We start from the raw sequence: 25,061 nt of genomic DNA, 5'->3' as shown, positions 1-25,061 counted from the left end.
CATGTATATGTATGTGTATATGATCTCTTTTAAATGCTCCATTAAAAAATAAGTATAGGAGCTGGGCGTGATGGCGCATGCTTGGAATCCCAGCATTTGGGAGGTGGAGACCAAATTGCGGTTCACAGACAGCTTCAACTACTTGTCGAGGCCATTTGCAACTCAGTGAGACCCTGTTTCAAAAGTAAAAAGGAGAATAAAAAATAGGGCTGGGGGTATATATAGTTCAGAGGTAGAATGTCCCTGGGTTCCATTCCCCAAACTGTAAATAATAATAATAATAAAGTATAGGAATACTTATTTATAATTTGTAAATATCCACATTATCTCTTGCTCATATGATTTAATTTTTTATTATTGAAGTATAAGATCACAAACACTTGGGAAGTAGCCTCTCTAAATTATTTTATTAACCATTTAAACAAAGCTTGTTTTGTGCTCCACTATAAGAAAATAAACTTAAATACTGTCCAAACAGCCAAACTCTTAAAGTTGTATTTTTTTTTGTTGTTGTTGTTATAGATCCTCCATTACACAGCACTGCTATATATGCTGATGAAGAAGAATTCTCCAAGCACTGTGGATCATCTGTCCCTTCAACTCCTCAAGGAAAAGAAGGAAAGAAAAGGTATGGTTAAATTTCCAGCAGTTGTTTATCCAGACTTAATGGGATTTTAGAGCAACTTTTTAATATAGAAGCTTATAAAACTAAAGATTGTTAAATATCTTTTGAGACAATTTGTTATATTTTCCTCATGATATCTAAGACATAACAACTTAATTTTTTAATAATCGACATTAGGCCGGGCGTGGTGGCGCATGCTTGTGATCCCAGCATTCGGGAGGCTGAGATCTGGAGGATCGCAGTTCGTGGACAGCCTCAGCTACTTAGTGAAGCCCTCTGCAACTCAGTGAGACCCGGTTTCAAAAAATAAAGAATGAAAATTAGGGCAGGGGTTGTAGCTCAGAGGTAGAATGCCCCTGGGTTCCATCCCCAGACCCGAAAAAAAAAGAAAAAAAAGAAAAAAAAAAAAGCCAGGCGTGGTGGCGCACGCTTGTAATCCCCGCACTTGGGAGGCAGAGACAGGAGGATCGCGCAAGTTCGAAGCCAGCCACGCACGCTGGCTCAGGAGACCCTGTTTCCAAATAAAAATGTAAAACTAGGTCTGGGGGTATAGCCCGGAGGTAGAAGGGCTTCCAGGAACCCCAGTACCACCAAAAAAAAAATTTTGACATTACATAAAATAATTATGATAATTAATACCTGATTATCTTAGAAAACATGCTATCTTTATTAAGTCAAACTACATTTATAAACTAGAGGTATATGCTACTTTTATGATGATGAGCCAAGGTTTCCATTTGCTCAAGGTTGTTGTGGCCTTCGGTGCTGTTCCCAGTAATAGAATGATTTTAGACATCATGCAGGAAAATAAGGCAGGGTTTGCATGTAAATACAAAAGGAAGTCAGAGCAGAAAGGAGGCACTGGAGAGAGAGACCCGCAACATTTCCTAGTACATATGGAGGTCAGCAACCAGGTCTTCAAACCCTCCCCAGATGTCTGCTTGTCTTGTTCCTGGATTTTTCCTTCTCTCTTCTCCTGGTGTGTAGGTGATTCTGCTTTTAACCTTCTCTTTTCCGCCCACCTCCAGTTTACTCTCACGGTTTCGGCTACCTGTCTGCCACTCTATCCTGAGTTCGCCTCTGTCGTCCAGCCTTTCTCCGGAGTCCTGGGGTGTCCTGCACATTCCTTGTATTTCCCCAGATTCTCACAGGCATCTCAGATTCAACAAAGCAAACCAAACTCCACCATTCTCTCCTTCATCTAGTATCAACAAACTCCTTTGGTATTTCTTGTCCTACTGCCCACCCAGTCACATAAAATCCAGCAGTCGGGGAATCATTCTTGGCATCTTCTGTCTGACCCATCAGTGAGTTCTGGTCTGTGACAGACAGTCTCGAGGATCCACTCTTCCCTCTCCATGCCCCTGCGTCTCCCTGCAGTCACTTGCCACTGTCTCCCTGCTCCTCTAGTCATCTCCAAACCAGGTCTTCTTGTCCCCTGAATCACCCTCTCTCCTCAGATCCACCCACCTTCCATGGTGATCTTTCTGAAATGCAAATTTCAACTTACTCCTATGTCTACCACCTTTTACACGCTCCTCATTGCCTGCCTGCATGGCATAGAAGGTTCCTGTGCCAGTTTGGAACACTGAGGAACAATAAGGAATGAAAAGTTTTATTAGTACCATCTGTGAAAGTTAAAGTTGGAAGAATCAGATTGGGCCGAGATGGCCTAAGACAGCAGTGTGCTGCTCATTGCATGCGGCATTGCAGTGCATGCCTGCTTTAGGAAGAAAGGGCAGCATGGTCACCACGCTCGGTAATTGGCTGGAAACTGCCCCGAGAGTGCAGCCTCAGCCAGGGCTGCAGTGCATCCCAGGGGTTCTATAGCTGGAGGCTGCCAGCCAGCAGGAGGGAGATGCTTTTACGGCTGTTTCTCAGCCCCTTCTAGTTACATCCCTTGATTTCTAATTTAGGAATTTCTTCTCTTGAACAATACAGTATCTGCACTGTTGTTTCTTGAATACACCAGGCTGTTTCATATTACCATGCTTTTATGTTTCCATTTCCTTCTATCTTAAATGCTCACCTCATACTTCTTTGTCTAGAAGAGTATTTTCACAAGTCAACTCAAGGGTCATAACTGTGCTGGTTTTCCTAATCTTTTAGTCATGTATACACGTACTCTTAAGCAGATGCTGCTAAATTGTCACTGTGCACTATCTTTGGCCTTCCTACTAGGCAATGAGCCCTTTGAAGGAAGCCCTCTCTCATTTTTAAAGTAATTTTATTCACTACACTTTGCATTTTGAGGTTGGTGTTAAATGTTGATCGTATTGAATTGAATGAAAAGATAAAAGAATTTTTATCTCCCATCAGAAGTTAGGACTATTTTTCCTTTTCAAAGAATTAAAGAAGATACTTCTTTTATATCACCTAATGATATGCTGAGCAAATTAGCTTTTATTACCAATGATGTTCCACATGCCATGGTGGATTGGTAACTTGGAGGAAGATGCATTCTCAGATATGACCATAAAGTGCTACAGTAACAGTCACTCTTATTTTCTGCTTTGGATGAACTGATACAGCCTGGGGATGGGAAGATGTAGGAGACAGAGGGTAAATCTAAGAAGGTGATAGGCCTGTCCATGGCAAGTAGGAGATCTCATTAAACCCATCCTGTTTTCCTGTTGGACCAGCAACTTAGATGAGACAAATGTGAATAAAATTGAATGTGTGCAAAATAATGATGGCTTGTTCTTTGGTGCAGCTCAAACACTTCTGAAAATGAAGCAAGTGAAAATGAATCTGTAAAAATTAGTGCACGAAAGGTATGTAAGAGTATTCTTTCTTCTGTCTTATTATGTAAGACATCATATTTTATTTAGGTTGACTGCAGATAGAGAAAAAATGTCCTGTAAGAGCTTTCATTTTCTGTTTAGATTGGATGCAGATAGAAAAATTTTCTATGGCAATACTTCTAGAAGAGGTATATGTTTTAGAAGATACTTTTATATTAAAGTAAAATATTTTTATACCTGAAGTATTTTTTTAAAAAGGTCTCAAATCCCTATGTACCTAGTCAGTTTTCATTACATTCATACAGTCTGCATAGTCCATGACTTACAAAGGCAGAAAGAGTTCTGGGGTGTATTTACATGAAACTTTAATCTAGGTCACCTGTCCATCCACTAATCATGGTACCATCTGTCTATTATGTTTCATTTGGAAGTTTAAAAATGAGAACTGTGAATTCTGCAGTATTTTATTACAGAAAGAATCCCAAGGATTGGTGTTTTCTAAACCAGTTGTGATGTTTTCTTCATAGCGAAGAAGAAAACACAAGCCTCTCAGTGATGAGTCTGAAAGCAGCGAAGGTGACCTAAGGAGAAAAGTCAAGTCAGCAGAGAAAATCCCTGCACGGCCACAGGAGGCTGGCCCAGCTGTGGCGGCATCCAGACTCTCAGAGAAGCCAGCTCAGTCAGTAACTCCTAAGAGGGTAGAACCCCTCAGGACCCAGCCTGCTGTTGAAAAAGAGACTCGGACAACACAAAATCAACTGGTAAGACAGTGCCTGTCCTCTGTTTGGAAAGGGGGGAAAAGGCTATTGAAAAATATTTGGTAGGAAAGTAAAATTTTTTCTTCAATTCTTTTTTGTTAATTTTTTTATCATTTTTAATTTTAAAATTTTTTATTTATTTATTTTTTTGGTGGTACTGGGGTTTCTGGAAGCCCTTCTACCTCCGGGCTACACTCCCAGACCTATTTTATATTATTTTTATTTGGAAACAGGGTCTCTTAAACCAGCGCAGCTAGCTTCGAACCTGCACCATCCTCCTGTCTCCACCTCCCAAGTGCAGGGATTACAAGCGTGCACCACCACGCCCAGCTTTCTTCAATTCTTTTAAAACAATAAATTTTACATTTTTTTGTTTAAAATAATGTCTTCTTTAGAAAACCTAGAAGATATGGATAAGAAGATAGATTTACCCTCAGTTCTGTAACCCCAAATGACCAGGTTTCTTTATCTGTAGTCTTCAATCCTTTTGGGTTTTTCTCACCCTAAATGCAATCATCTACTTGCCATGAAATACTATACAGTTTCATTTTAATGAATGGGTACCATTCTATTCATGAATGTGCCATGGGTTAGTTGATCTCTTATTGATGAACAATTGCAGTTTTTAACTGATGAACAGTTGTAAAGATTTTTAAGTGCTTTGATGAATGCTAAATCTGTGGCACACAACTGATCATTTTCTTAGAAAAAAATTGCTATTACAAAATATCTGGGTAGTATTTGTTCTAAGATCTTTTATTTTTATTTTTTTTTCAGTAATGAAGATGGAACCCAGGGGCATTCTACCTTCAAGCTACACCCCTAGCCCTATTTTTTATTACTTATTTTGAAACAGGGCCTCAGTAAGTCGCTGAGGCTGTGGATGAACCGCAATCCTCCTGTCTCAGCCTCTCAAATGCTGGGATTACAAGTGTGTGCCACCACGCCTGGCTGAGATTCTTGACATCTGTTTTAGTCAGGGTCTTCATATGCCATTTTATCAATTTAGTTGGTTTAATATTTTGAAAAAATTATTTCGCCAGGCATGGTGGCGCACGCTTGTAATCCCAGCATTTGGGAGGCTGAGACAGGAGGATCATGGTTCGCGGACAGCCTCAGCTGCTTAGTGAGGCCCTTTGCAACTCAGTGAGACCCTGTTTCAAAATAAAGAATAAAAAATAGGGCTGGGGTGTAGCTCAGAGGTAGAATGTCCCTGGGTTCCATTCCACAGTACTGCAAAAAAAAAAAATAATAATAATAATAATTTATCATCGTGTTTGAAAAATTTTCAAGTATAATGAAGTGTCCCTGCTCCTCAGCCTTCCAATTTCCACCTTTCCACCCACTAAACATAAACACAGGAGGTAACTGCATAATGAATTTCTTATGTATGCTTCCAGAGTTTTCTTCTGCATGTACAAATATGATTGTATTTTCTTACTATTTTGCTTAGAAACTTTATTTTTCTTGCTAACTAAAACTTCATTCTTTTTTAACCAACATCTGCCTGCCCATCTGCAGCCTCATTCTGTTCTCTCTAAAGCAGTTTTTAGTTACAAACTATTTAAGGTCATTTTGTCTTTTGATGAATGGCTTCTATTATCTTTATGAAATATTCTTCTTTAAGTTCTATGTTGTCGTCCAGGCGTGGTGGCGCACGCTTGTAATCCTTGCGCTTGGGAGGCAGAGACAGGAGGATTGCACAGGTTCGAAGCCAGCCTCGCTGTCTTAAGAGACCCTGTTTCCAAATAAAAAGTATAAAATAGGTCTGGGAGTGTAGCCCAGAGGTAGAATGGTTTCCAGGAACCCCAGTACCCCCCCCCCCACACACACACAATCTATGTTGTCTGCCAGGCGGTGGTGGCTTATGCTTGTAATCTCAACATTTAGGAGGTTGCGACAAGAGGATCGCAACCTTAGTGAGGCCCTTTGCAACTCAGTGAGACCCTATTTCAAAATAAAGAATAAAAAATAGGGATGGGGGTATAGCTTAGAGGTAGAATGCCCCTGGATTCCATTCCCAGTACCACAAAAAAGTAAAAAAATAAAATCCGTGTTGTTTAATGTTAATATGGCCATGAGAGCTTTCTTACTCTTTCTTTGCATGGTATGTCTTTTTTTATTCTGTTTACTTTCAACCTGTCTTTACCTTTAAATTTAGAGTATACATCTTGTAGACTGCATTTACTTACCCAGTGAAACAATCTCTGCCTTTTGGTATAATTACTGATATGATTAGGTTTGAATCTACTGTCTTGCTATTAATTTTCCATCTGTTCCTTCTGTATTTTGATGTTCTGTTGCTCCTCTAAAAGCCCATTTATTTTTACGTAGTTTTAAATTTAATCAAGTTGTCCATCTTCCCCTTTGTTTTCCATTTACTTCTCTATTTTTTGTCTCTCTGTTACTAATTTTGGATTTGTGTGTGCAGTACTGGGGATTAAACCCAGGAGTATTCTGCATGTAATATTCTCATCATCCATTTGCAATAATTTTTAGTGTTCTGCTATTTTTTATCACTTTTATTTTTAATTTTTTAGTACTGGGGATTGGACACAGTAGCATTTTACCTCCAAGCTACATCCCCAGCCCTTTTTATTATTATTTTGAAACAGGATCTCACTAGGTTGCTGAGTCTCATTAAGTTACTGAAGCTGCCCTCAAACCTGCAATCCTCCTGTCTCAGCCTCCCAAGTACTGGGATTACAGGTGTGTGTCACTATGCCCCGCTAATTAAATATTTTTTATTTTTATTTTCTATAATGGTTTCTTAGCTATGCCTCTTTTCTTAGTGGATGATCTTGGGTGTGAAACATAGATCCTTAAATTAACAATGATTATTTAGAACCAGTGTTTTACAACTTTATGCAGTCCTACTTCTCACCTCATAATTAGCTACTTCTCACTACATAAATACAATTATATAACAGTATTATAATTGCATTTATCCATCCCCATCCTCTGTGCTATTTTTTCTCAGATGTTTTGGTTTTACATAAATTATAAATCTAACTTTATACCAGGCATGGTAGTGCACGCTTATAATCCCAGCATTTGTGAGACTGAGACAGGAGGATCTGGGTTCATGGCCCACCTCAGCTACTTAGTGAGGCCCTTCACAACTTAGTGAGACCCGGTTTCATAATAAAGAATAAAAGCCGGGCGTGGTGGCGCATGCTTGTAATTCCCGAGCTTCAGAGGCGGAGACAGGAGGATGGCGCAGGTTTGAAGCCAGCTGTGCTGGCTTAAGAGACCCTGTTTCCAAATTAAAAAAAAAAAAAAAAGTATAAAAAAATAGGTCTAGGAGTGTAGCCCGGAAGTAGAAGGGTTTCCAGGAACCCCAGTACCACCAAAAAAAAAAAAAAAAAAGAATAAAAAATCGGGTTGGGGGTGTAGCTCAGAGGTAGAATGCCCCTGGGTTCCACCTCCAGTACTGAAAAAAAAAAAATCTAACTTTACAATGTTATTTTTTATTAAAACTGTTAGCTTTTAAGGAAATTATAAGGGAAATTGTGCTCTTTTATTTTTGCCTACTTCTCTTTTCCAGTTCTCTTACTGCCTTCCTCTAGATCTGTATTTCCATCAGACTTTCCCATCTTTTCCCTCAGACTACAGTGTTCATCTTCTAGCATTTTTTTTTCTTGCCTGTCTGCTGGTAAGGATAGATTCTCCAAATTTTGTTTATCTGAAACTGTGTTTTGTGTTGGGGGGGGGTTAGTTACAGTGGATTGAACACAGGGGCATTCTGTCTCCAAGCTACACCCCCATAGAAATAGAGATTTACTAGGTTGCTAAGCGTCTTGCTAAGTTGCTGAGGTTGGTCTCAGTCTTACTAACCTCTTTTCCCAGCCTCTCAAGTACTAGGATTATAGGCTCACAGAACCCTACGGGGCATTTTTCTTTTTTTTTTTTTTTTTTTTTTTTTTTTTTTTTTTTGCGGGTCTGGGGATGGAACCCAGGGACATTTGACCTCTGAGCTACACCCCCTGCCATATTTTTTATTCTTTATTTTGAAACCGGGTCTCACTGAGTTGCGAAGGGCCTCACTAAGTAGCTGAGGCGGTCCGCGAACCGCGATCCTCCAGGTCTCAGCCTCCTGAATGCTGGGATTACAAGTGTGTGCCACCACGCCCGGCACATTTTTTTTTTTTAAAGTGCTGGGCATTGTGTATGCTGTCCATGAGCGCTGGCACTGAAACACATCACCTGCCTCTCCTCGCCCCTAATTTTAAAGGCTGTTTTGTTGAATATAGAATTGTGAGTTGCCAGCTTTCCCTCCAGCTCTTCTGTTGCTCTTGTCATTTCTCCTGAGAGGGCAGCACATTTTTTCATTGTCCTCACACCTCTTTAATGTGCTCCTTTTCCCTGGTGCTGTTGAAACTATGTCTTTATCATTCATTTTCAGCAGTTTAACTGTTCTCTGCCTAGATAGATTAGGCTTATTTTAAACAGAATTTGATGAGCTTTTTGGGTCTGTAAGTTGGGAAATTTTCAGTCATTATTTCTTCAAGTACAGTTTTTCTACCCAATTCTCTCTTCTTGTGAACGCTTATAGATATTTTAGATTATTTGGATATTTTTACTCAGGCCCCTGAGACTCTCTCTTTGGAAATCTCGTTTCTCCCTAATCTGTAAGCTAGATACAGTTTTATTGCTCTGTCTTTAAGTTCACTGGCTGTTTTTTCATCATTTATATCTCTAATTAAGCCCATGTGGAGGGGGTTGAATGGTGCCCCCCAAGATAGGCCCTAATTCCAGATAGCCCTGTACACTGTGGGTCGACCACAGTTGCCATCATAAGTGTCCTTATAAGAGAGGCAGAGTAAGAACAGACAGAAGAGAAGATCATGTGAAGCTGGAGGCAGGGATCGGAGAAAGCTAAGGAATGCCCCAACCTCCAGAAGCTGGGAGAGACGAGGAAAGGATCTTGTCTCTGAGCCCTTCGCGGGTGTGCCCTTCTGTCAGTCCCTTGATTTTGGCCCATTGAAACTGATTCCAGACTTCTAGCCTTTAGAACTGTCAGAGGATGAATTTCTGCTGTTTTTATTTTTATTTTTTGTGGTACTGGGGGTGGAACCCAGGGGCTTTTCTACCTCTGGGCTATACTCCCAGACCTATTTTTATACTTTATTTGGAAACAGGGTCTCACTAAGTTGCTGAGAGCCTCACTGAGTAGCCGAGGCTGGCTTTGAACCTGTGCGATCCTCCTGTCTCGGCCTCCCAAGCGTTGGGATTACAAGCGTGCGCCACCATGCCCGGCCTAAATTTCTGTTGCTTTAAACCAAGTTTGTGATAATTTGTTATAGCAGTTAGAAGCACTGATATAAAACCTAGTGATTTATTTTAAGTTATGTGCTTTTTTGTTTCTAAAATTTATATTTGGTTCTTTTTATAGCTTCTATTTCTCTGATGAGTCTCTTTTAGAGTTAAGATCATCATTTCTTTTTTTCTCTTACACATAATTAGATAACTGCTTTAAGTCTTTGTTTTCTAAATCCATTATCTGTGGCCTTTAGGAAAGTTTCTGTTGGATGTTTGTTTTGTTTTGTTTTCATATTTCCTGTCTTGACTATGGGTCACATTTTCCCGTGTGACTTTTTCTTTTTTTTTTTTTTTTCTTGGTAGTACTGGGGTTGGAACCCAGGGCCATTCTACCTCCGAGTTATGCCCCAGCTCTATTTTTTATTCTTTATTTTGAAACAGGGTCTCACTGAGTTGCAAAGGGCCTCTCTAAGTAACTGAGACTGTCCGCAAACCTGAATCCTCCTCTCGCAGCCTTCCAAGTACTGGGATAACAAGCATGCGCCACCACGCCCAGCTCCTGTGTGACATTTTTAATCCCATACTTTTAAAATTGTGTAATACACATTTTAATTGGTAGGTTGTTGAGATCCTGAATTCTGGATCTTCTTGTGAGTAGTGTTAACTTTTATTCAAGCAAGTTTAACAATCATCTTGAATTTCTGTAACCTTGGTTTTTAGTCAATTTGTGGAAAGCCTAAAGTATTTCCTAAGTATCTGTTAACTTAGATCACCCCATATCAGTTTTCAGTTGCTACATAAAAAGTCACAATAAACTTAGTGGCTTAAAACAACATACAACTATTTTCTCTGTTTCTGTAGGCTGGACATCTGGACTTAGCTTAGCTCAATCTCTTTTCAGGGTCTCATGTAGCTGAAATAAAGGTCTAAGATTTTTTAAAGTGGTGGAAAGAATTCAATTTCTTGCAGTTTTAAGATTGAGATCCCTGTTCTCTCTCTAGTCAGAGGCTGGCAGCTGCCCTCACTCCCGCCAGCCATCCTGAGATGCTAGTCATTTGGCCCTACCCCAGAAGAGCAGCTGTGTTCTCAAGACAGCCAAAGGCTGTGCAGGCCACAGTAGTGGAGTCTTAGATATGTAACCAGGGGAGTGACTCCCACCATTTTCCCAGGTGCCACCCACACTTAGGGGAGGGAATTACTCAGGTGATCTTAACTTCTGCTCACCATAACCTCCACTCTGTCTCCCTGGTGGATCTGGTCAGAGATTGGTTTTAGGCTTTTAGGGTGGCTCTGGAGTGGGCCTTCTCTAGGGCAGTGTCTCACAATCCGTTTTCATTATTGTCCTTACTAAGAAGCCTTTTTAGATTTTTAGACATTGCTCCTCCTAACCACCCTCCCCTAAAAACATAAATAAGCCGGGCGTGGTGGCGCACGCTTGTAATCCCTGCGCTTGGGAGGCTGAGACAGGGGGATTGTGCAGGTTCGAAGCCAGCCTCAGCTACTTACTGAGGCTCTCAGCAACTTAGTGAGACCCTGTTTCCAAATAAAAAATACAAAATAGGTCTGGGATTATAGCCCAAAGGTAGAAAGCCTCTGGGTTCCATCCCCGGCACCAGGAAAAAAAAAAATTTAATGCCACATCTTTTCTGTATATGACTTTATCTATTGAAACCCCTTAACCTAAGATTGTTTGTTTGTTTATTTCTTCACCCCAGGAACCAATTTTTACCCATTAGGAGCAGTACAGCCCTGTGTGAGTGCATTCTCTAATAGTTCATGGTTCTTACTCCTTAGGTTTGCTATTTCTTCCTGATAGACCAGGGTTAACCGGTTGTCAACGAGGTCTCTGCATCTTCTTCATCTAATTTCTTCCAACACTGCTTATCTTCTGTTATCTGTCCTGCTATTAACCCCATGATAGCTTCTTTCTAGAAGATAAACCTTATGTAGTCTCACACGGCACAGGTGAGGTCCTCATTACAGACCTCTGGGGAAGCCCCAGGCTGACTCCAGTGCTCTGGGCAGCTTATTTTAAATGTTTCAGCTGCCCCAGACTCTCTGCTCCCTGCTTGGATTTCAGCTGCTATCCAGCTGTCTAGAAATTGTCCCTAGATATAGTGCAACATTCATGGGGTTCACCTTCTGAGTTTCCCCTTTCTTAGGGAACCCATTCTTGTGTTGCCTGTTATATGATGTCTGACTAGAGTTGCCATCTCCTACCACTTTATGGGTGTTTATGGCAAGAGACTACTAGGGACCAGGGAACCCCCCCATATATGACTAGGAATATTCTACCCTTTTGGCATGTATCGAGCTGAGAAACTACAGATAACAGAAGTATCTCTGAAAATCTGTACTTTTGTAAAATAAATTTATATCTATAAAGAAAATCTACATTTACACAAGTGTTTGTATCAGAAGTGGGCTGCTAGGAGACAACTGACCTGAGAGACTTGTCTGCATTCCTGACAACTTTCACTTTCCCTGCGTTTCCTTCCCAGCTCCTGTGGCCACCTCCTCTCGGGAGCCCAAGTTCCTATTCGTTCTGTAGCTCAGGACAATATATACACTGTAATAATGTGACCCTCTTTCATATCTTATGTTTTTTAGGACTTTTGTGTGGTATATAAAATTTTATGCATGTGTGATTATCTTTTTTCTCCAGTTAATCTTTCTTATGTCAATTTTACTGGCAGCCCAGCCAAAAGACACAGAAGGATGGAAGGGAGCCATTTTTCTTTCCTACGCAAGCTACAAGGACTGGCACTTTACCACGGGGGCTGATTTCATACATCTTTTTTTTTTTTTTTTTTTTGCGGTACTAGGGATGGGACTCAGGAACATCTTACCTCTGAGTACACCCCCAGCCCTATTTTTCATTCTTTATTTCATTTTATTTATTTACTTCTTTTTTTTTTTTCTTGTACTGGGGATTGAACCCAGGGCATCTACCTACAAGCTATACCCCCAGCCCTAATTTTTTTTATTCTCTTATTTATTTATTTTATTTACTTTTTGCAGGTCTGGGGATGGAATCCAAGGGCATTCAACCTCCAAGCTACACCCCCTGACCTGTATTTTATTCTTTATTTTGAAACAGGGTCTCACTAAGTTGCGGAGGGCCTCACTAAGTAGCTGAGGCTGTCCGCAAACCATGATCTTCCTGTCTCAGCTTCTCAAATGCTGGGATTAGAAGTGTGTGCCACCGCGCCTGGCTTCCATACTTCATTATCTTAAACAATGAAAGTTTTTTTTTTTATGCTTTGTGGAGTATAATTACACATCATAGTGAGGTTCAAAGTGTTACAAATATATATGCACACAGCACTTGCTCATTTTGTTTTATTTAATGTTTGCAATGTTTTATATATTGGTAGATAACTATATAACTAGTATATTAAAAGTTATATTTAAAATGTATTAAAAATTGTATAACTAATGTATTAAATATTGATAATATTGTCTTATTCTTTATGTTTTAAGGAAGAGAAAGCTTTTCTTAAAGCTATCCTTTTTAAAAATTATTTTTTGGTAGAAAACTCAGAAAAAAGGGAAGATGTCTCCTAGAAAAAGGAAGAAGATAAGAAGTGAAGCCACAGACTCAGGTACAAGACAGTGTTTTACACTTTGTCTCTCATTCAATAATTTCATGAAAAAAATTCTATATTTAGTTTGTTAAAGCAGTAACTTTTAAGTGCATAAAACTACCACTTATAAAAATTGCGAATTTTTTTTAAAGTTTTATCATGGAAAAGTTCAAGCACTGAACTCGGTGTGAATCTGTATGCTCCTTCACTTTGCAGCATTAAGTATGGAATTAGTTACAGAAAAAGAATGGACTGTTCTACCATTGGTTTATGTTAACACTATTCAGAAGATTTGGGTATTCCTTACGAATTGACTGGCACCTTACAAATATAGAGGGATTTATAGTTTTCCTATACGTACTAACATGGATAGTTTCTTGCTTGAGTCAGTCACACAACAAAATAAAACACAAAACTTTATTTATTTATTTCCAGTATTGGAGATTGAACCTACAGGTGCTCTGCCATTGAGCTACATTCCCATTCCCAGCCATTTTTAAAATTTGTTTTATTACCTTGAGGCAGGGTCTTACTAAGTTGTTCAGGCTGGCCTCAAACTTTGAATCCTCTTGCTTCCCAACTCACTGGAATCACAGGTGTGCACCACCGTGCAGGGCTGGCAGAACAGACTTTATTTTTCAGCTTCATTATTGAGGAAAGTGGGCCTCTGGGAAGACAAATGACTTGCTTGAGATCCCAAGACTAGTAAAAAAAAAAAAGCTCAATTGAGAACCTAGACTAGGCGTGGTAGCACATACTTGTAATCCCAGTACTTGGGAGTCTGCACAGGAGAATCACAGGTTTGTGGCCGGCCTCAGCTACTTAGTGAGGCCCTCCACAACTTAGTGAGACTTTGTTTCAAAAACAAAGAGTAAAAATAGAACTGGTGGTGTAGCTTAGAGGTTCAATCCCTAGTACCGCAAAAAAAAAAAAGTGAACCTAGGTCTTCGGATTCCCAGTGCAGCATATTACTGTATATTACTACACTGTTTAATCATGAGTTATTCTACATCTGGCCTGTCAGATAGATTAAAATTTAGAAAATATATGCCAGGCGTGGTGGTGCACGCTTGTAATCCCCGCGCTTGGGAGGCAGAGACAGGAGGATCGCACAGGTTCGAAGCCAGCCTCGCTGGCTTAAGAGACCCTGTTTCCAAATTTAAAAAAATATAAAATAGGTCTGGGAGTGTAGCCCAGAGGTAGAAGGGTTTCCAGGAACCCCAGTACCACCAAAAAAGAAAGAGAAATAAAGAAAGAAAGAGAGAGAGAGAAAGAAAAAGAAAGAAAGAAAGAGAGAAAGAAAGAAAGAAAGAGGAAGAGAAGGGAAAGGAAAGGAAAAGAAAATATAACTAATAGAGAAGAGCTTAATCATCAGTTATGTTGGGTGACAGCAGACTATTGAATAAAGACCCAGCAAGGTAACTAAACGGCAGCAATGCTTTCAGTAACTTGAGCAAAAATGGGAGAACCAAGTCGATAGCAGTTAGAGTGCAACGGAGTAAACAGGCTGTGGGCCTGTGCCTGAGACAGGAAGATGTGACTGGCTCCTCTTCAATAACTCTCCAGCAGTTTGCTGACACCATTTTTGTTTCACTCATTCAATACCTCCAACCTAGAGTCAACTTATGAATAATCAGTGTATTAAATTGACTTATCTTAATATTCTAGATACCGATGACAGTGCACATATTTGGTGTATAGAAGGAAGGAAAACCAGTGACATCATGGAGTTGGATATTGTCTTGTCTGCATTTGAGAATATCTTTCTGGAGTATAGGTAAGTCTTTTGATGTTGTGACACATGGACCTGATAAGTTTCCCTCGAAGCACCCCTTTTATTCATCCCACGGTTTTTAATCTGTAGTGTTTTCATTACTGTTGTGCTTCAGGTGTATTTTGCATTTCCATTATATATATATATATTTATTAGGCTGACTTCACGTTTTTGGATCATCTACTGTGACATATGTTTTTGATAGACTTTCTGATATAGTGCATGCTTTCCCTTTGAAGCAGTTGTGTTCCTCCGGGGTTGTGACATCAGCCTACGAGCGAGTTTTCCCACAGGGCCTTTGGCTTCGTGGTCAGTGTGTGTAGAGGAAGATCACACTTCAGTCCCTGTCAGCTCCATGAGTAAGGTCAGAGGGAGATGAGTGCTAGGCAGGGAAGCCTCAGTCACTCATCACACAGTCACCTAACAGTGAGGACTTCACCCTTCGTGCTCCAGAAAGAAGTGGCAGCAAATCCTTAGCCTGACTGTCATCCTCCAGCCTGGGGCCAGTGAGGAACACTGAGGAAACAGCTGCCCCAGATCAGTCATCGCCACCTGCGTTTCTCCAGAACTCACAAGCACAGGCCCAGTTTTTTCTTGGTTTTGTTGTTGGTGTTTTCCTTTGCTAAAGATCTATTCATTTGTAAAAAGTTCTTATGGTACAAAACAATAACAAAGGTATTATAAAAATTGTGGCCTTAAGCAGGGCATGGTGGCGCATACTTGTAATCCCAGTATTTGGGAGGGTGAGACAGGAAGATCGCGGTTCGGGGAAAGCCTCAGCAACTTAGTGAGGTCCTCCACAACTCAGTAAGACCCTGTTTCAAAATGAAGAATAAAAAATTGGGCAGGGGGTGTAGCTCGGAGGTCAAATGCCTCTGGGATCCATCCCCAGATCCGCAAAAAAAAAAAAAAAAATTGTAGCCTGGCTGGGCATGGTGGCTTACACTTGTAATCCCAGTAGTCATCAGGCTGACAGAAGAATCACAGGTTCACAGCCAGCCTCAACAACTTAGTGAGGTCCTCCAGAATTTAGTGAGACCTTATTTCAAAATTAAAAAATAATAAAATAGAACTGAGAGTGTAGCTCAGAGGTAGTATGCTCCTGGGTTCAATCCCTGATACCACCAAAAAAAAAAAAAAAAAAAAAAGTGGTCTGGCAGAGTGAGTCAGAGATGCGAACCAGCCAGCCACTGCCTGTGAACCCTGCTGGCCTTCCAGAGAGCATCCACTAGGGTAGTGGCTAGTTAGTATACCCAGCAAGTTGTTTTGCAGATATCAACTCAAAACTTTGTATGGAGAGGCAGAAGACCAAGAATAGCTAAGTCAGTATGGTAGACAAACTTGGAGGACTGATACTGCCTGATAACAAAATATACTATAAGGCTACTGTGTGACCTGGTAAAAGAACAAATAGGTCAGTGGAACAGAATAGGCCATGCAGTGGAGCCTTCCACAGATGGTGCTGGAACAACGGGACCTAGAGGACCTAGAGGCTTTTGCTGCTGAGTCATGATGCTCTCAGACACTCTGCAAAAGTCACCTAGAAGCACAGCAAGGTCCTTTCTTCCCAGTATCCTCATCAAGTTACAGTCTCAAAGTGCCCGCTGTGATCAACTGGAAAGAATATTGATGGTTAATGCTATCACTAAAGTCCTGTGGTTTTAGTTCAAATATATTCAGCATTTATAACTCTAATTAGACTGGTAGTATAGAAAATGCTCAAAATACATTGAATGAGCAAACTGATGAGGAAATTTGCAAATAAACTCTCTCATCTTTATTAAGAATAACTTACTTGCACCCTCCTTCAGTGCTAACTCCGGCATGTAAACCTATACTGCCAGGCTGGAGAAGGACCTGGACACATTTCATAGGTATTGTACGGGAGTGTGTAGAGAGTCCTTACACCCTCAACACAAATTAACTCAAAATGCCTTTGAGAGCTAAATGTGAAATGGTAAATCTCCTAGAAGATCACAGAGGAGAAAATCCAGATGCCCATTGGTGTGACAATGACTTGATAACACCAAAAGCACAATTCATGAGAACTGATAAACTTGACCTGTATAGTTAAAATGAAAAGCCGGGCATGGTTGTGCATGCTTGTAATCCCAGTGCTTGGGAGGCTGAGACAGGAGGATCACACAGGTTCAAAGCCAGCCTCAGCTACTTAGTGAGGCTCTCAGCAACTTAGTGAGACCCTGTTTCCATATAAAATATAAAATAGGTCTGGGAGTATAGCCCGGAGGTAGAAAGCCTCTGGGTTCCACCCCCAGTACCACAAAAATAAAATTAAATTAAAAGACAAACCACAGAACAGGAGAAAAGATTTGCAAAAGATATACACAACAAAGGACCATTACCTAGAATAGACACAGAAGTCTAAATAATGAGAAGACGACCCAAGTCAGTAATGGGCCAGAGTCCTGGCAGTGTCTGCTGCTGCAGAGCCACTGTGGGTCTGGTCTGCCTCCCAGCCATGCGTGCCAAACCAGAGGAACAAGAGCCCGGCCGCCAGGTCTATGCCCTAGTGACAGGGACCTGAGCCAGTTCCTTTGGGTGAGCTCTGTAGTTTCTGAAGAACTGGACAGCTGACTTGTGGCTGTTTATTCATCGCTCAGTCCTAATATGTTGGACAGTTATTCCTCCAGTTGCTGTCAGGCAAGGAGGGAGGGGAAAAGGTATGCTGGCCATAAAATCAGTGGTAGGAAAACTAGGATTCGCTGGAAGAACTTCTACATCCTTTGGTATCACCTGGGAACTTGGCCAATGTAAGGGAATAAATATGACCCAAGCCAGAGGTTTAGAAAAAAAATGTGTTTTTTTGTTTTTGATGAGACTTGCTTCCAGTATTTTTTTTAAGTTTGAGAAAGGGCTGAAGATGGAGAACAGTGCCATCTTCAATATTTAAAATGCTATATGCTGGGATGTGAGGGTGATCTGGCTGTGACATCTGTCACCCCATTGATCGCCAGGTATGATTCGGCTGATCTGGCTGCTAGGTGGGTGTCCCCTTCCTCCCTCACCACTCCATGTGCGTCCCACCCGAAGCTGCATGCTCAGTCGAAGAGGACGACCTTCTCCGAATAGAGGAGGACCGGTCTTCGGTCAGGGTATACGAGTAGCTGCGCTCCCCTGCTAGGACCTCCAAACAAGCTCTCAAGGTCCATCTGTAGGAGAACGTAGGGTAGTCAAGCTTCCAAGACTCCAAACACATCCAAATGAGGCGCTGCACATGGCAGTCTGCCTTTCTTTAAAGATAAATAAATAAATAAAATGCTATATGCTGCCGGGCGTGGTGGCACACGCTTGTAATCCCAGCATTCGGCAGGCTGAGACCTGAGGATCGCGGTTCGTGTTCGTGGACAGCCTCAGCTACTTAATGAGGCCATCTGCAGCTCAGTGAGACCCAGTTTCAAAACAAAGAATAAAAATTAGGGCAGGGGCTGTAGCTTGGAGATTGAATGGCCCTGGGTTCCATTCCCAGACCCGCAAAAAAAAAAAAAAAAAAAAAAAAAAGCTATATGCCAAATTCTGTATATTTATGTACTAAGCAAATGAAACACACCTTTTAAAATTCTTTATACCTAGTTGTGTTTTTCTTACCTTCTTTATAGACAAAGAATAGAATCCAAAATCTGTAAGGAAGCCGTCAACAAACTTGATATAAATATTAAAGAAGAACTCATCAAAATGGTAAGCTCACTGACAAAGTTGTTAGTCTAAACTATTAAGTCGTGTCAGGCATGGTAGCTCACACTTGTAATTCCAGCACTTGAGATGCTGAGACAGGAGGATCGCTCAGGTTCAAAGCCAGCCTCAGGCCGGGCGTGGTGGCGCACGCTTGTAATCCCCAGGCTTGGGAGGCAGAGACAGGAGGATTGCGCAGGTTTGAAGCCAGCTCTGCTGGCTTATGAGACCCTGTTTCCACATAAAAAAGTATAAAATAGATACTGGAAATGTAGCCCATGGGAGTGTAGCTGGAGATAGAAGGGCTTCCAGGAACCCCAGTACCACACACACACAAAAAAAGCCAGCCTCAGCTACTTAGCAAGGCTCTCCTGTTTCCAAATAAAATATAAAAAAAAATAGGTCTGGGAGTGTACCCTGGAAGTAGAAGGCCTCTGGATTCCATCCCCAGTACCACAAAATAAATAAATAATTAAATTGTCTCACTTTTTTTGTGATACTAGGGATTGAACACAGAGGCATTCTACCTCCGAACTACACTCTAGGCCCCCCCATTGTAAATTTTGAAACAGGGTCTAATTAGATGTATGAGTGTCACTAAAGTGCTGAGGTTGGTCTCGAACCTGTCCTTCTCCTGTCTCAGCCTCCCAAGTATTGGGATTATAGGCGTGTACCACACCCGACCTAAATTGTTTTTAATACTAAGGCAGTACATTGTTGTCTTAGAAAAGCTTGTATTTGATGACTGTCTATTAATAGACTAGAACTATTCATATTTTTACATATATCACTGTGATGTATGTAAAACTAGTTAAAACTTATGTTTGGAAAATGCATGTAAATATTTATTATTTTGTTTTGTGTAGCTTAAAGAAGTCCAGATGTTGAAAAATCTGAAAAACAAGAATGCTAAGGTAAATTACTTATATGATTAGAGTGATGCAGTCATACAATTCTAACATACCTTGAGTATAGCCCATACTTTTTTTGTTTTGTTTTGTTTTGCTTTGCGAGTCTGGGGATGGAACCTAAGGACATTTGACTTCCGAGCTACACCCCCTGCCCTGTTTTATTCTTTATTTTGAAACAGGGTCTCAATAAGTTGCAGAGAGCCTCACTAAGTAGCTGAGGCTGTCCACAAACTGCGATCTTCTGGTCTCAGCCTCCCAAATGCTGGGATTACAAACGTGTGCCACCACGCCCAGCTTTTTTTTTTCTTTTTTTTTTCCTCAGTGCTGAGTATGAAACCCATGGGCCTTGTATCTCTGGGCTATACTCCCAGACCTATTTTTTTATTTTATTTGGAAACAGGGTCTCACTAAGTTGCTGAGAGCCTCACTACGTAGCTAAGGCTGGCTTTGACACTGCGCAATCCTCCTGTCTCAGCCTCCCAAGTACTGGGATTATAAGCGTGCGCCACCACGCCCATCAAGACTTTGGATTTTATAACCTTTAGAGTTTGTGTAAGATTTTTTATCTTTTTAGTCAGGCTTTTTTTTTTGGATGATTTTGTGGTTGACCAGATGAGTAATATTAATGGAAGCTGAGGAATGGGGATCTATTGTGGCTTTCCATCACTATAATGAAATACCTTAGATAATTAACTTCTAAAGCAAAAAGGTTTATTTAGGTACACTGCTTTGGAGGTTCCAGTCTGTGATTGGTTGGCCTCTTGCTTTTGAGCCCATGACAGGGCAGCAAATCCTGTTGGGAGGGTATGGCAAAACAAAACTCTTGACATCATGAGCAAGAGAGAAAAGAGGAAGGGCAAACCCCAATGACCTTTAGGTGCCCACTGAGGCCACACCTCGTCTGACCTGTTTCTCTCTGCATTTCCAATACCTGGCCCAGTCTATCTGGTGATGCTCAAACATTTGCAAGACTAATTTAACAAGAAAATTATTGTATTACTTAGATGATTTCCAGTATTGATAAGAAAAGGCAGCGTTTGATTGAAGTCCAGGACGAACTGCTTCGGTAAGATAAAATAAAAAACCTGTTTGAAAACGTTACCTAAAAGGACAGCACAGTATGTTGTTTGAGGAGTGATATTTGCTGCTGTATTAAATTAAAAGCCCAGGTTATCTGTGAGCATGGATTGCCAATGTACACCGGTATTGCTGCCTAGTTGCAGAACTTTGTTCCAAAGGAGAATTCAGCCCTGATCCACCTCCTAGCATCACTCAGCTCTGGCCTGAGAGGCAGCCTGCTTAGAGAATGACACTAGAATTAGGCTGCCTGGGTTAGAATCCAGCCTCTCCCACTTTCTGGCTGTGCAACCTTGGACAAGTTACTTCTTAACACCTCAGTTCCGTCTTTTATAAACAGGCATAATACCCTCATAACACCCCAAAGGGTGTTGTGGGCATCAAGCGAGTAAATACACAGAAGGTGCTTCACGCTGGCTGATATGCATGTTGTAGTTGAAATGTACACCAGGAGTCGCACTCATGTAAATCCACAGGCCCAGGTGTCGGGCAGGAAGTACTTGAAGGGCTTTGCAGGCCAGGGCTGGTTCTGATGACTGCAGCACACAGGCCTAGCAGCCCACACGTCCTTTCCGGTGTTTTCCTGGGGCCAGGACTGCTGTGTGAGCTGGAGGCTTGGGTAAAGCAGGGTGAGCTCTATTCTCTTCCCTTAGGGAGCTTTCAAGTAGTGTGAGAGGGCTGGGGATGTGACCCTCTTAAGCTAGAGCTCTTGCCTAGCATGAGCAAGGCCCTAGGTTTGATCCCCAGCAACACATGCACACACACACGCACGCACCTTGGGAAGGAATGTGGTATTATCAGGAAAAACAGTGTGTAAGTTAGTAGAAACTCCATAGCAGTTTGAGATAAACTGGTTATCTAGTCCATTGATTTCCAAACTTAGTCCATGGGCAGGTGCTGGCTGGCCCACGATTAAGTTTTCATTGGCCTGGGACAAAATAAGAAACTACAGGCAATCTAATAATGACAATAACATGTAATTGCTTCCTGTGAAGCAGGGAACTGTCTGTTAACCCATCAGTCATCATCCAATCCTGTGAGGGAGATGATGGTAGCTCTACCATAGGCTCTGCTTTGTTAGACCACTCAGATATGTGCAGATATTTTTGTTCCTTTTTTAGATTTTTTTTTAATTTTTAATTTTAAAAAATGTTGGCATTAGAGGTTGAACCCATGGGCATTCATCCCCAGCCCTTTTTATTTTAAAACAAGGTCTCATTAAGTTTCTAAGAGTCTTGCTAAGTTGCTGAGCCTGGCCTCAAACCTATGATTTTCCTGTCTCAACCTCCCAAGTACTGGGATTATAGGAGTGTAGCAAAACACCCAACCCTAGATATAATTTTAGAAGTTGGAGAAGTATATTTTGAAAAGCCATCATGAGAAGGTATAGCATACCACTTTTTACCTTTGCACATGAAAAACTGAAGGCATGGGGAGTAACTTAGCTGCAGTCACACCCCTAGGAAATGGGTGAGCCAGGATCTGCCATCAACTGACTGACTCCAATCCTGACTCCCAACTATGACCCTACCAGCTCAATAGTTATTTCCCTGAACCAATACTGTATCTGTTCTATATGAAGAGCAGTTAAGACGGACTTTTCTTAAGCCAGGCATGGTGGTGCACACTTGTAATCCCAGAACCTGGGAGGCTAAGACAGGAGGATTGCAGGTTCACTGCCAGCCTCAACTTAGTGAGACCCTGTTTCTAAAATAAAGAATAAAAACTCAGCCTTTCTTCCTCGTGTTTTTACTGGCCCATAAAATCCAAGTCATCCTTCATATATAGGTGAAAACCTTGTATTTGAGAGATGAAACAGTTGGTTCAAGGTCACACATTTTCTCTGTGATAGTTTCCCACTGGTTTTATTAGACCTTGTCAAGCAGATGCCAAGGAAAAAGTTTTTTCTGACAAGGAAAAAGCTTTTTGTCCATGCCAAACTGCCAAACCCTAATGCCTGGCTACTCCTACCTGAAAGTACAAAATATTAGCACAGGCACTTTGTGTGTGTGTGTGTGTGTGTGTGTGTGTGTGTGTGTGTGTGTGTGTGTGTGTTAGTTACTAGGGCTTGACCAGCGGCATTCTATCACTGAGCTGTACCCCCGGCCCTTTTTATTTTTTGTTTTGAGACAGTGTCTCACTAAGTTGCCCAGGCTGGCCTCAAGCTGATGACAGGGATACGCAGCCCCCATGCTCAGTATTTTAGTTCAGTGGTTTCCAAGACTGACAGGATGGATTTTAGCACATCCTTTGTGGGTGTACTGCGTATTAGTCGTCATACATGATAGTTCACAGGACTCTTCCTACATATTAAACTGAAACCTAACATCCATCATATATTTATAATTTCAGAGCCAAAGATAAATCAAGTCTACCGCACCTGGATTTTCATACTTCACTCAGTGTACTTATATACTCAGTCTCATACACCGTAGGCTGTTACTTTATTCTATGTCACTTATTTTTGGTCAAAAATATTTATTTTCTTGTTCCAGGTTAGAACCACAGCTGAAACAACTACAGACAAAATATGATCAGCTGAAGGAGAAAAGGTCATCCCTTAGAAATGCAGTGTGTTTCTTATCAAATTTAAAACAGCTCTATCAAGATTATTCAGTTGTTCAAGAGAAAGAACCAAATGTGAAGGAAGTGGTAAGCTGCACTTTTATTTCTTCTGTGCTTCAGGGATAAAAGGGCATTTTCACAGTAGAGTAACAGAAGCTTTAAAGAAAGACAATGAACAGTATCACTCTAAATCAATGAAAATTTACCATATCAACACTTTTAGCTACTTAATGAATGCTAGGGCGTAGAAAAAATCCAGAAGCACCATTTTATTAAGGTATTTAAACTTCAGATAACCAAATTTTACCAAAGGAGGTATGAAATCTGCATAAATCTTAATTGAAAAGCCATGCTTTGCTTTATTATAATTTTCATCAATAGAACATCACTTAGACATACTCTTAAGACCAACCTCTATTCTTTGTCTCTCATATTCATAGTACTGTTTTTATCTGAGAAGTAAGCTATTATCTCATATAAATAGTGGATGCAGTTTTACAAGTTGAGAAACATAAAAAATATAGTAAGGAAAATGTGGTGTGTTACTGTTTTAATAAATTTTACATTTGCTTCTGAATACTTACCACAGGTTTTGCTATTGTTATAACATCCCACTCAGAATAATAGAAATGTTTTAAGTGATATAAAATATTTATATATTTATAAATATATATTTATATTTACATATATATTTATAAATGTATAAACTTAAATGTTTTAAGTGATATAAAATATTGATATATATGTAAATATAAATATGTATATTTATAAATATACAAATATTTTATATCACTTAAAACATAACTAATATAATTATAACTAATATAATTTTACATAAAATGCACATATAAAATTACATGTAATGTATACATACATCTCATTATCAGATTTGTACTCTTTGCTTCTAAATACAATTTTAAGGTTTTGACACCTAAGTTAATCCTCCTGAGCCAAAGATTTGTTCATATATTTAGAGATTCAGAAATAGAATATTTTAAGTTTTTTGTAATGTACTTAGTCTAAAGCTTTTTATTTGGAGTTAGGAATTTGTTTAGTGAAATTAATAGTAGTACTGATTCAATTTGAACATAACAACTTTGGTTAAAACCAAAATTTTTGTGTGCGTACTAGCAACAGCAAGTTTGGTTTTACTAATTATTTTAGAATATTATGAGATAGACTTTGTGTTCTATATCTAATCATTAACAAGTTTGGATTGGCAACATTTAATTGATCCTCCCAGTAATTTTTCTAGATGATGGCTTTTTATTTTGAAACTTTATAAGGCTAGTGTTCTCATTCCATCAGTTCTTGCAGTGAAAGTAAACCTTTTTGTATTTTAAAATAGACATAAAGGGCAGGGGGGATAGCTCATGGTAGAGCACATGCCTAAAATAGACATGAGATCAAGCAGGCCCCGCGTGCCCAAATCAAGCTTTGGCTTGCCCAAATCAAGCTTTGGCTTGTCTTAAATAATTCAGATGCCAAGTTTCTCTTTGAAGCAACTGGTCTTTTAGGATGACATTGGTTCAAGTTTTGTAAAATGGTTCCCTTTTCATTTTATGTTATCAAATTATATCCTGGGGAAAATGACTTAAAGGCATTTTCTGAATAATTTTAGTTAAAAAAAATCAAAGGAGTAGCTACAGAAAGCTCTATTAAATTGGCATTGGTCCTAAGATTGAGCCTTGAAATAAAAGAACTATAATGGTTTCGATATTTGCAAGTTTAAATGATTTTCTTTCATCAACAGTATGATTCATCCAGCATTCCAGCACTACTATTTAAAGCAAGAACCCTTTTGGGAGCTGAAAAACATCTACAAAATATCAACCATCAATTAGGAAAGCTTCTTGATCAGAAATGAAAACACCCAGCTACTAAAACGTGCCTACGTAAACACATCTCATGCTACTGTCCATTACCTTTCAGACTGTACTTTTATAAATAATGCTTTTTTGAAAATAAGTATGGTGTAATATAATAATTTAATATCGAATTTTATATTATAGAAATTAATTTGTCATTCAGATTAAATAACACTAGTTCAATTGTCTAATAGTCATCT

At 40.1% G+C, this 25,061-nt stretch overlaps 1 protein-coding gene across 1 annotated transcript in view; it reads left to right on the top strand.

Moving 5' to 3' along the window:
* The window catches only part of CENPU (centromere protein U), a gene marked incomplete at both ends in the record, with an annotated part of 31,274 nt that extends 6,414 nt beyond the window's left edge, over positions 1 to 24,860 (top strand). Inside the window, 10 exons of the mRNA XM_080710233.1 lie at positions 523 to 628; positions 3,339 to 3,399; positions 3,897 to 4,130; positions 12,931 to 12,994; positions 14,645 to 14,753; positions 18,368 to 18,446; positions 19,307 to 19,354; positions 20,356 to 20,417; positions 22,924 to 23,080; positions 24,747 to 24,860. Coding sequence (XP_080566359.1) covers positions 523 to 628; positions 3,339 to 3,399; positions 3,897 to 4,130; positions 12,931 to 12,994; positions 14,645 to 14,753; positions 18,368 to 18,446; positions 19,307 to 19,354; positions 20,356 to 20,417; positions 22,924 to 23,080; positions 24,747 to 24,860 — 1,034 coding nt within the window. The remainder of the gene's footprint in view (positions 1 to 522; positions 629 to 3,338; positions 3,400 to 3,896; positions 4,131 to 12,930; positions 12,995 to 14,644; positions 14,754 to 18,367; positions 18,447 to 19,306; positions 19,355 to 20,355; positions 20,418 to 22,923; positions 23,081 to 24,746) is intronic.
* Between the last annotated feature and the right edge of the window lie 201 nt (positions 24,861 to 25,061).

Source organism: Muscardinus avellanarius (genome assembly GCF_963383645.1).
Source record: "Muscardinus avellanarius genome assembly, chromosome: 14".
In the NCBI taxonomy this organism is placed as follows: Eukaryota; Metazoa; Chordata; class Mammalia; order Rodentia; family Gliridae; genus Muscardinus; species Muscardinus avellanarius.
Note: the sequence above shows the minus strand (reverse complement) of the source record. Positions and strands in the feature narration are given on the sequence as shown.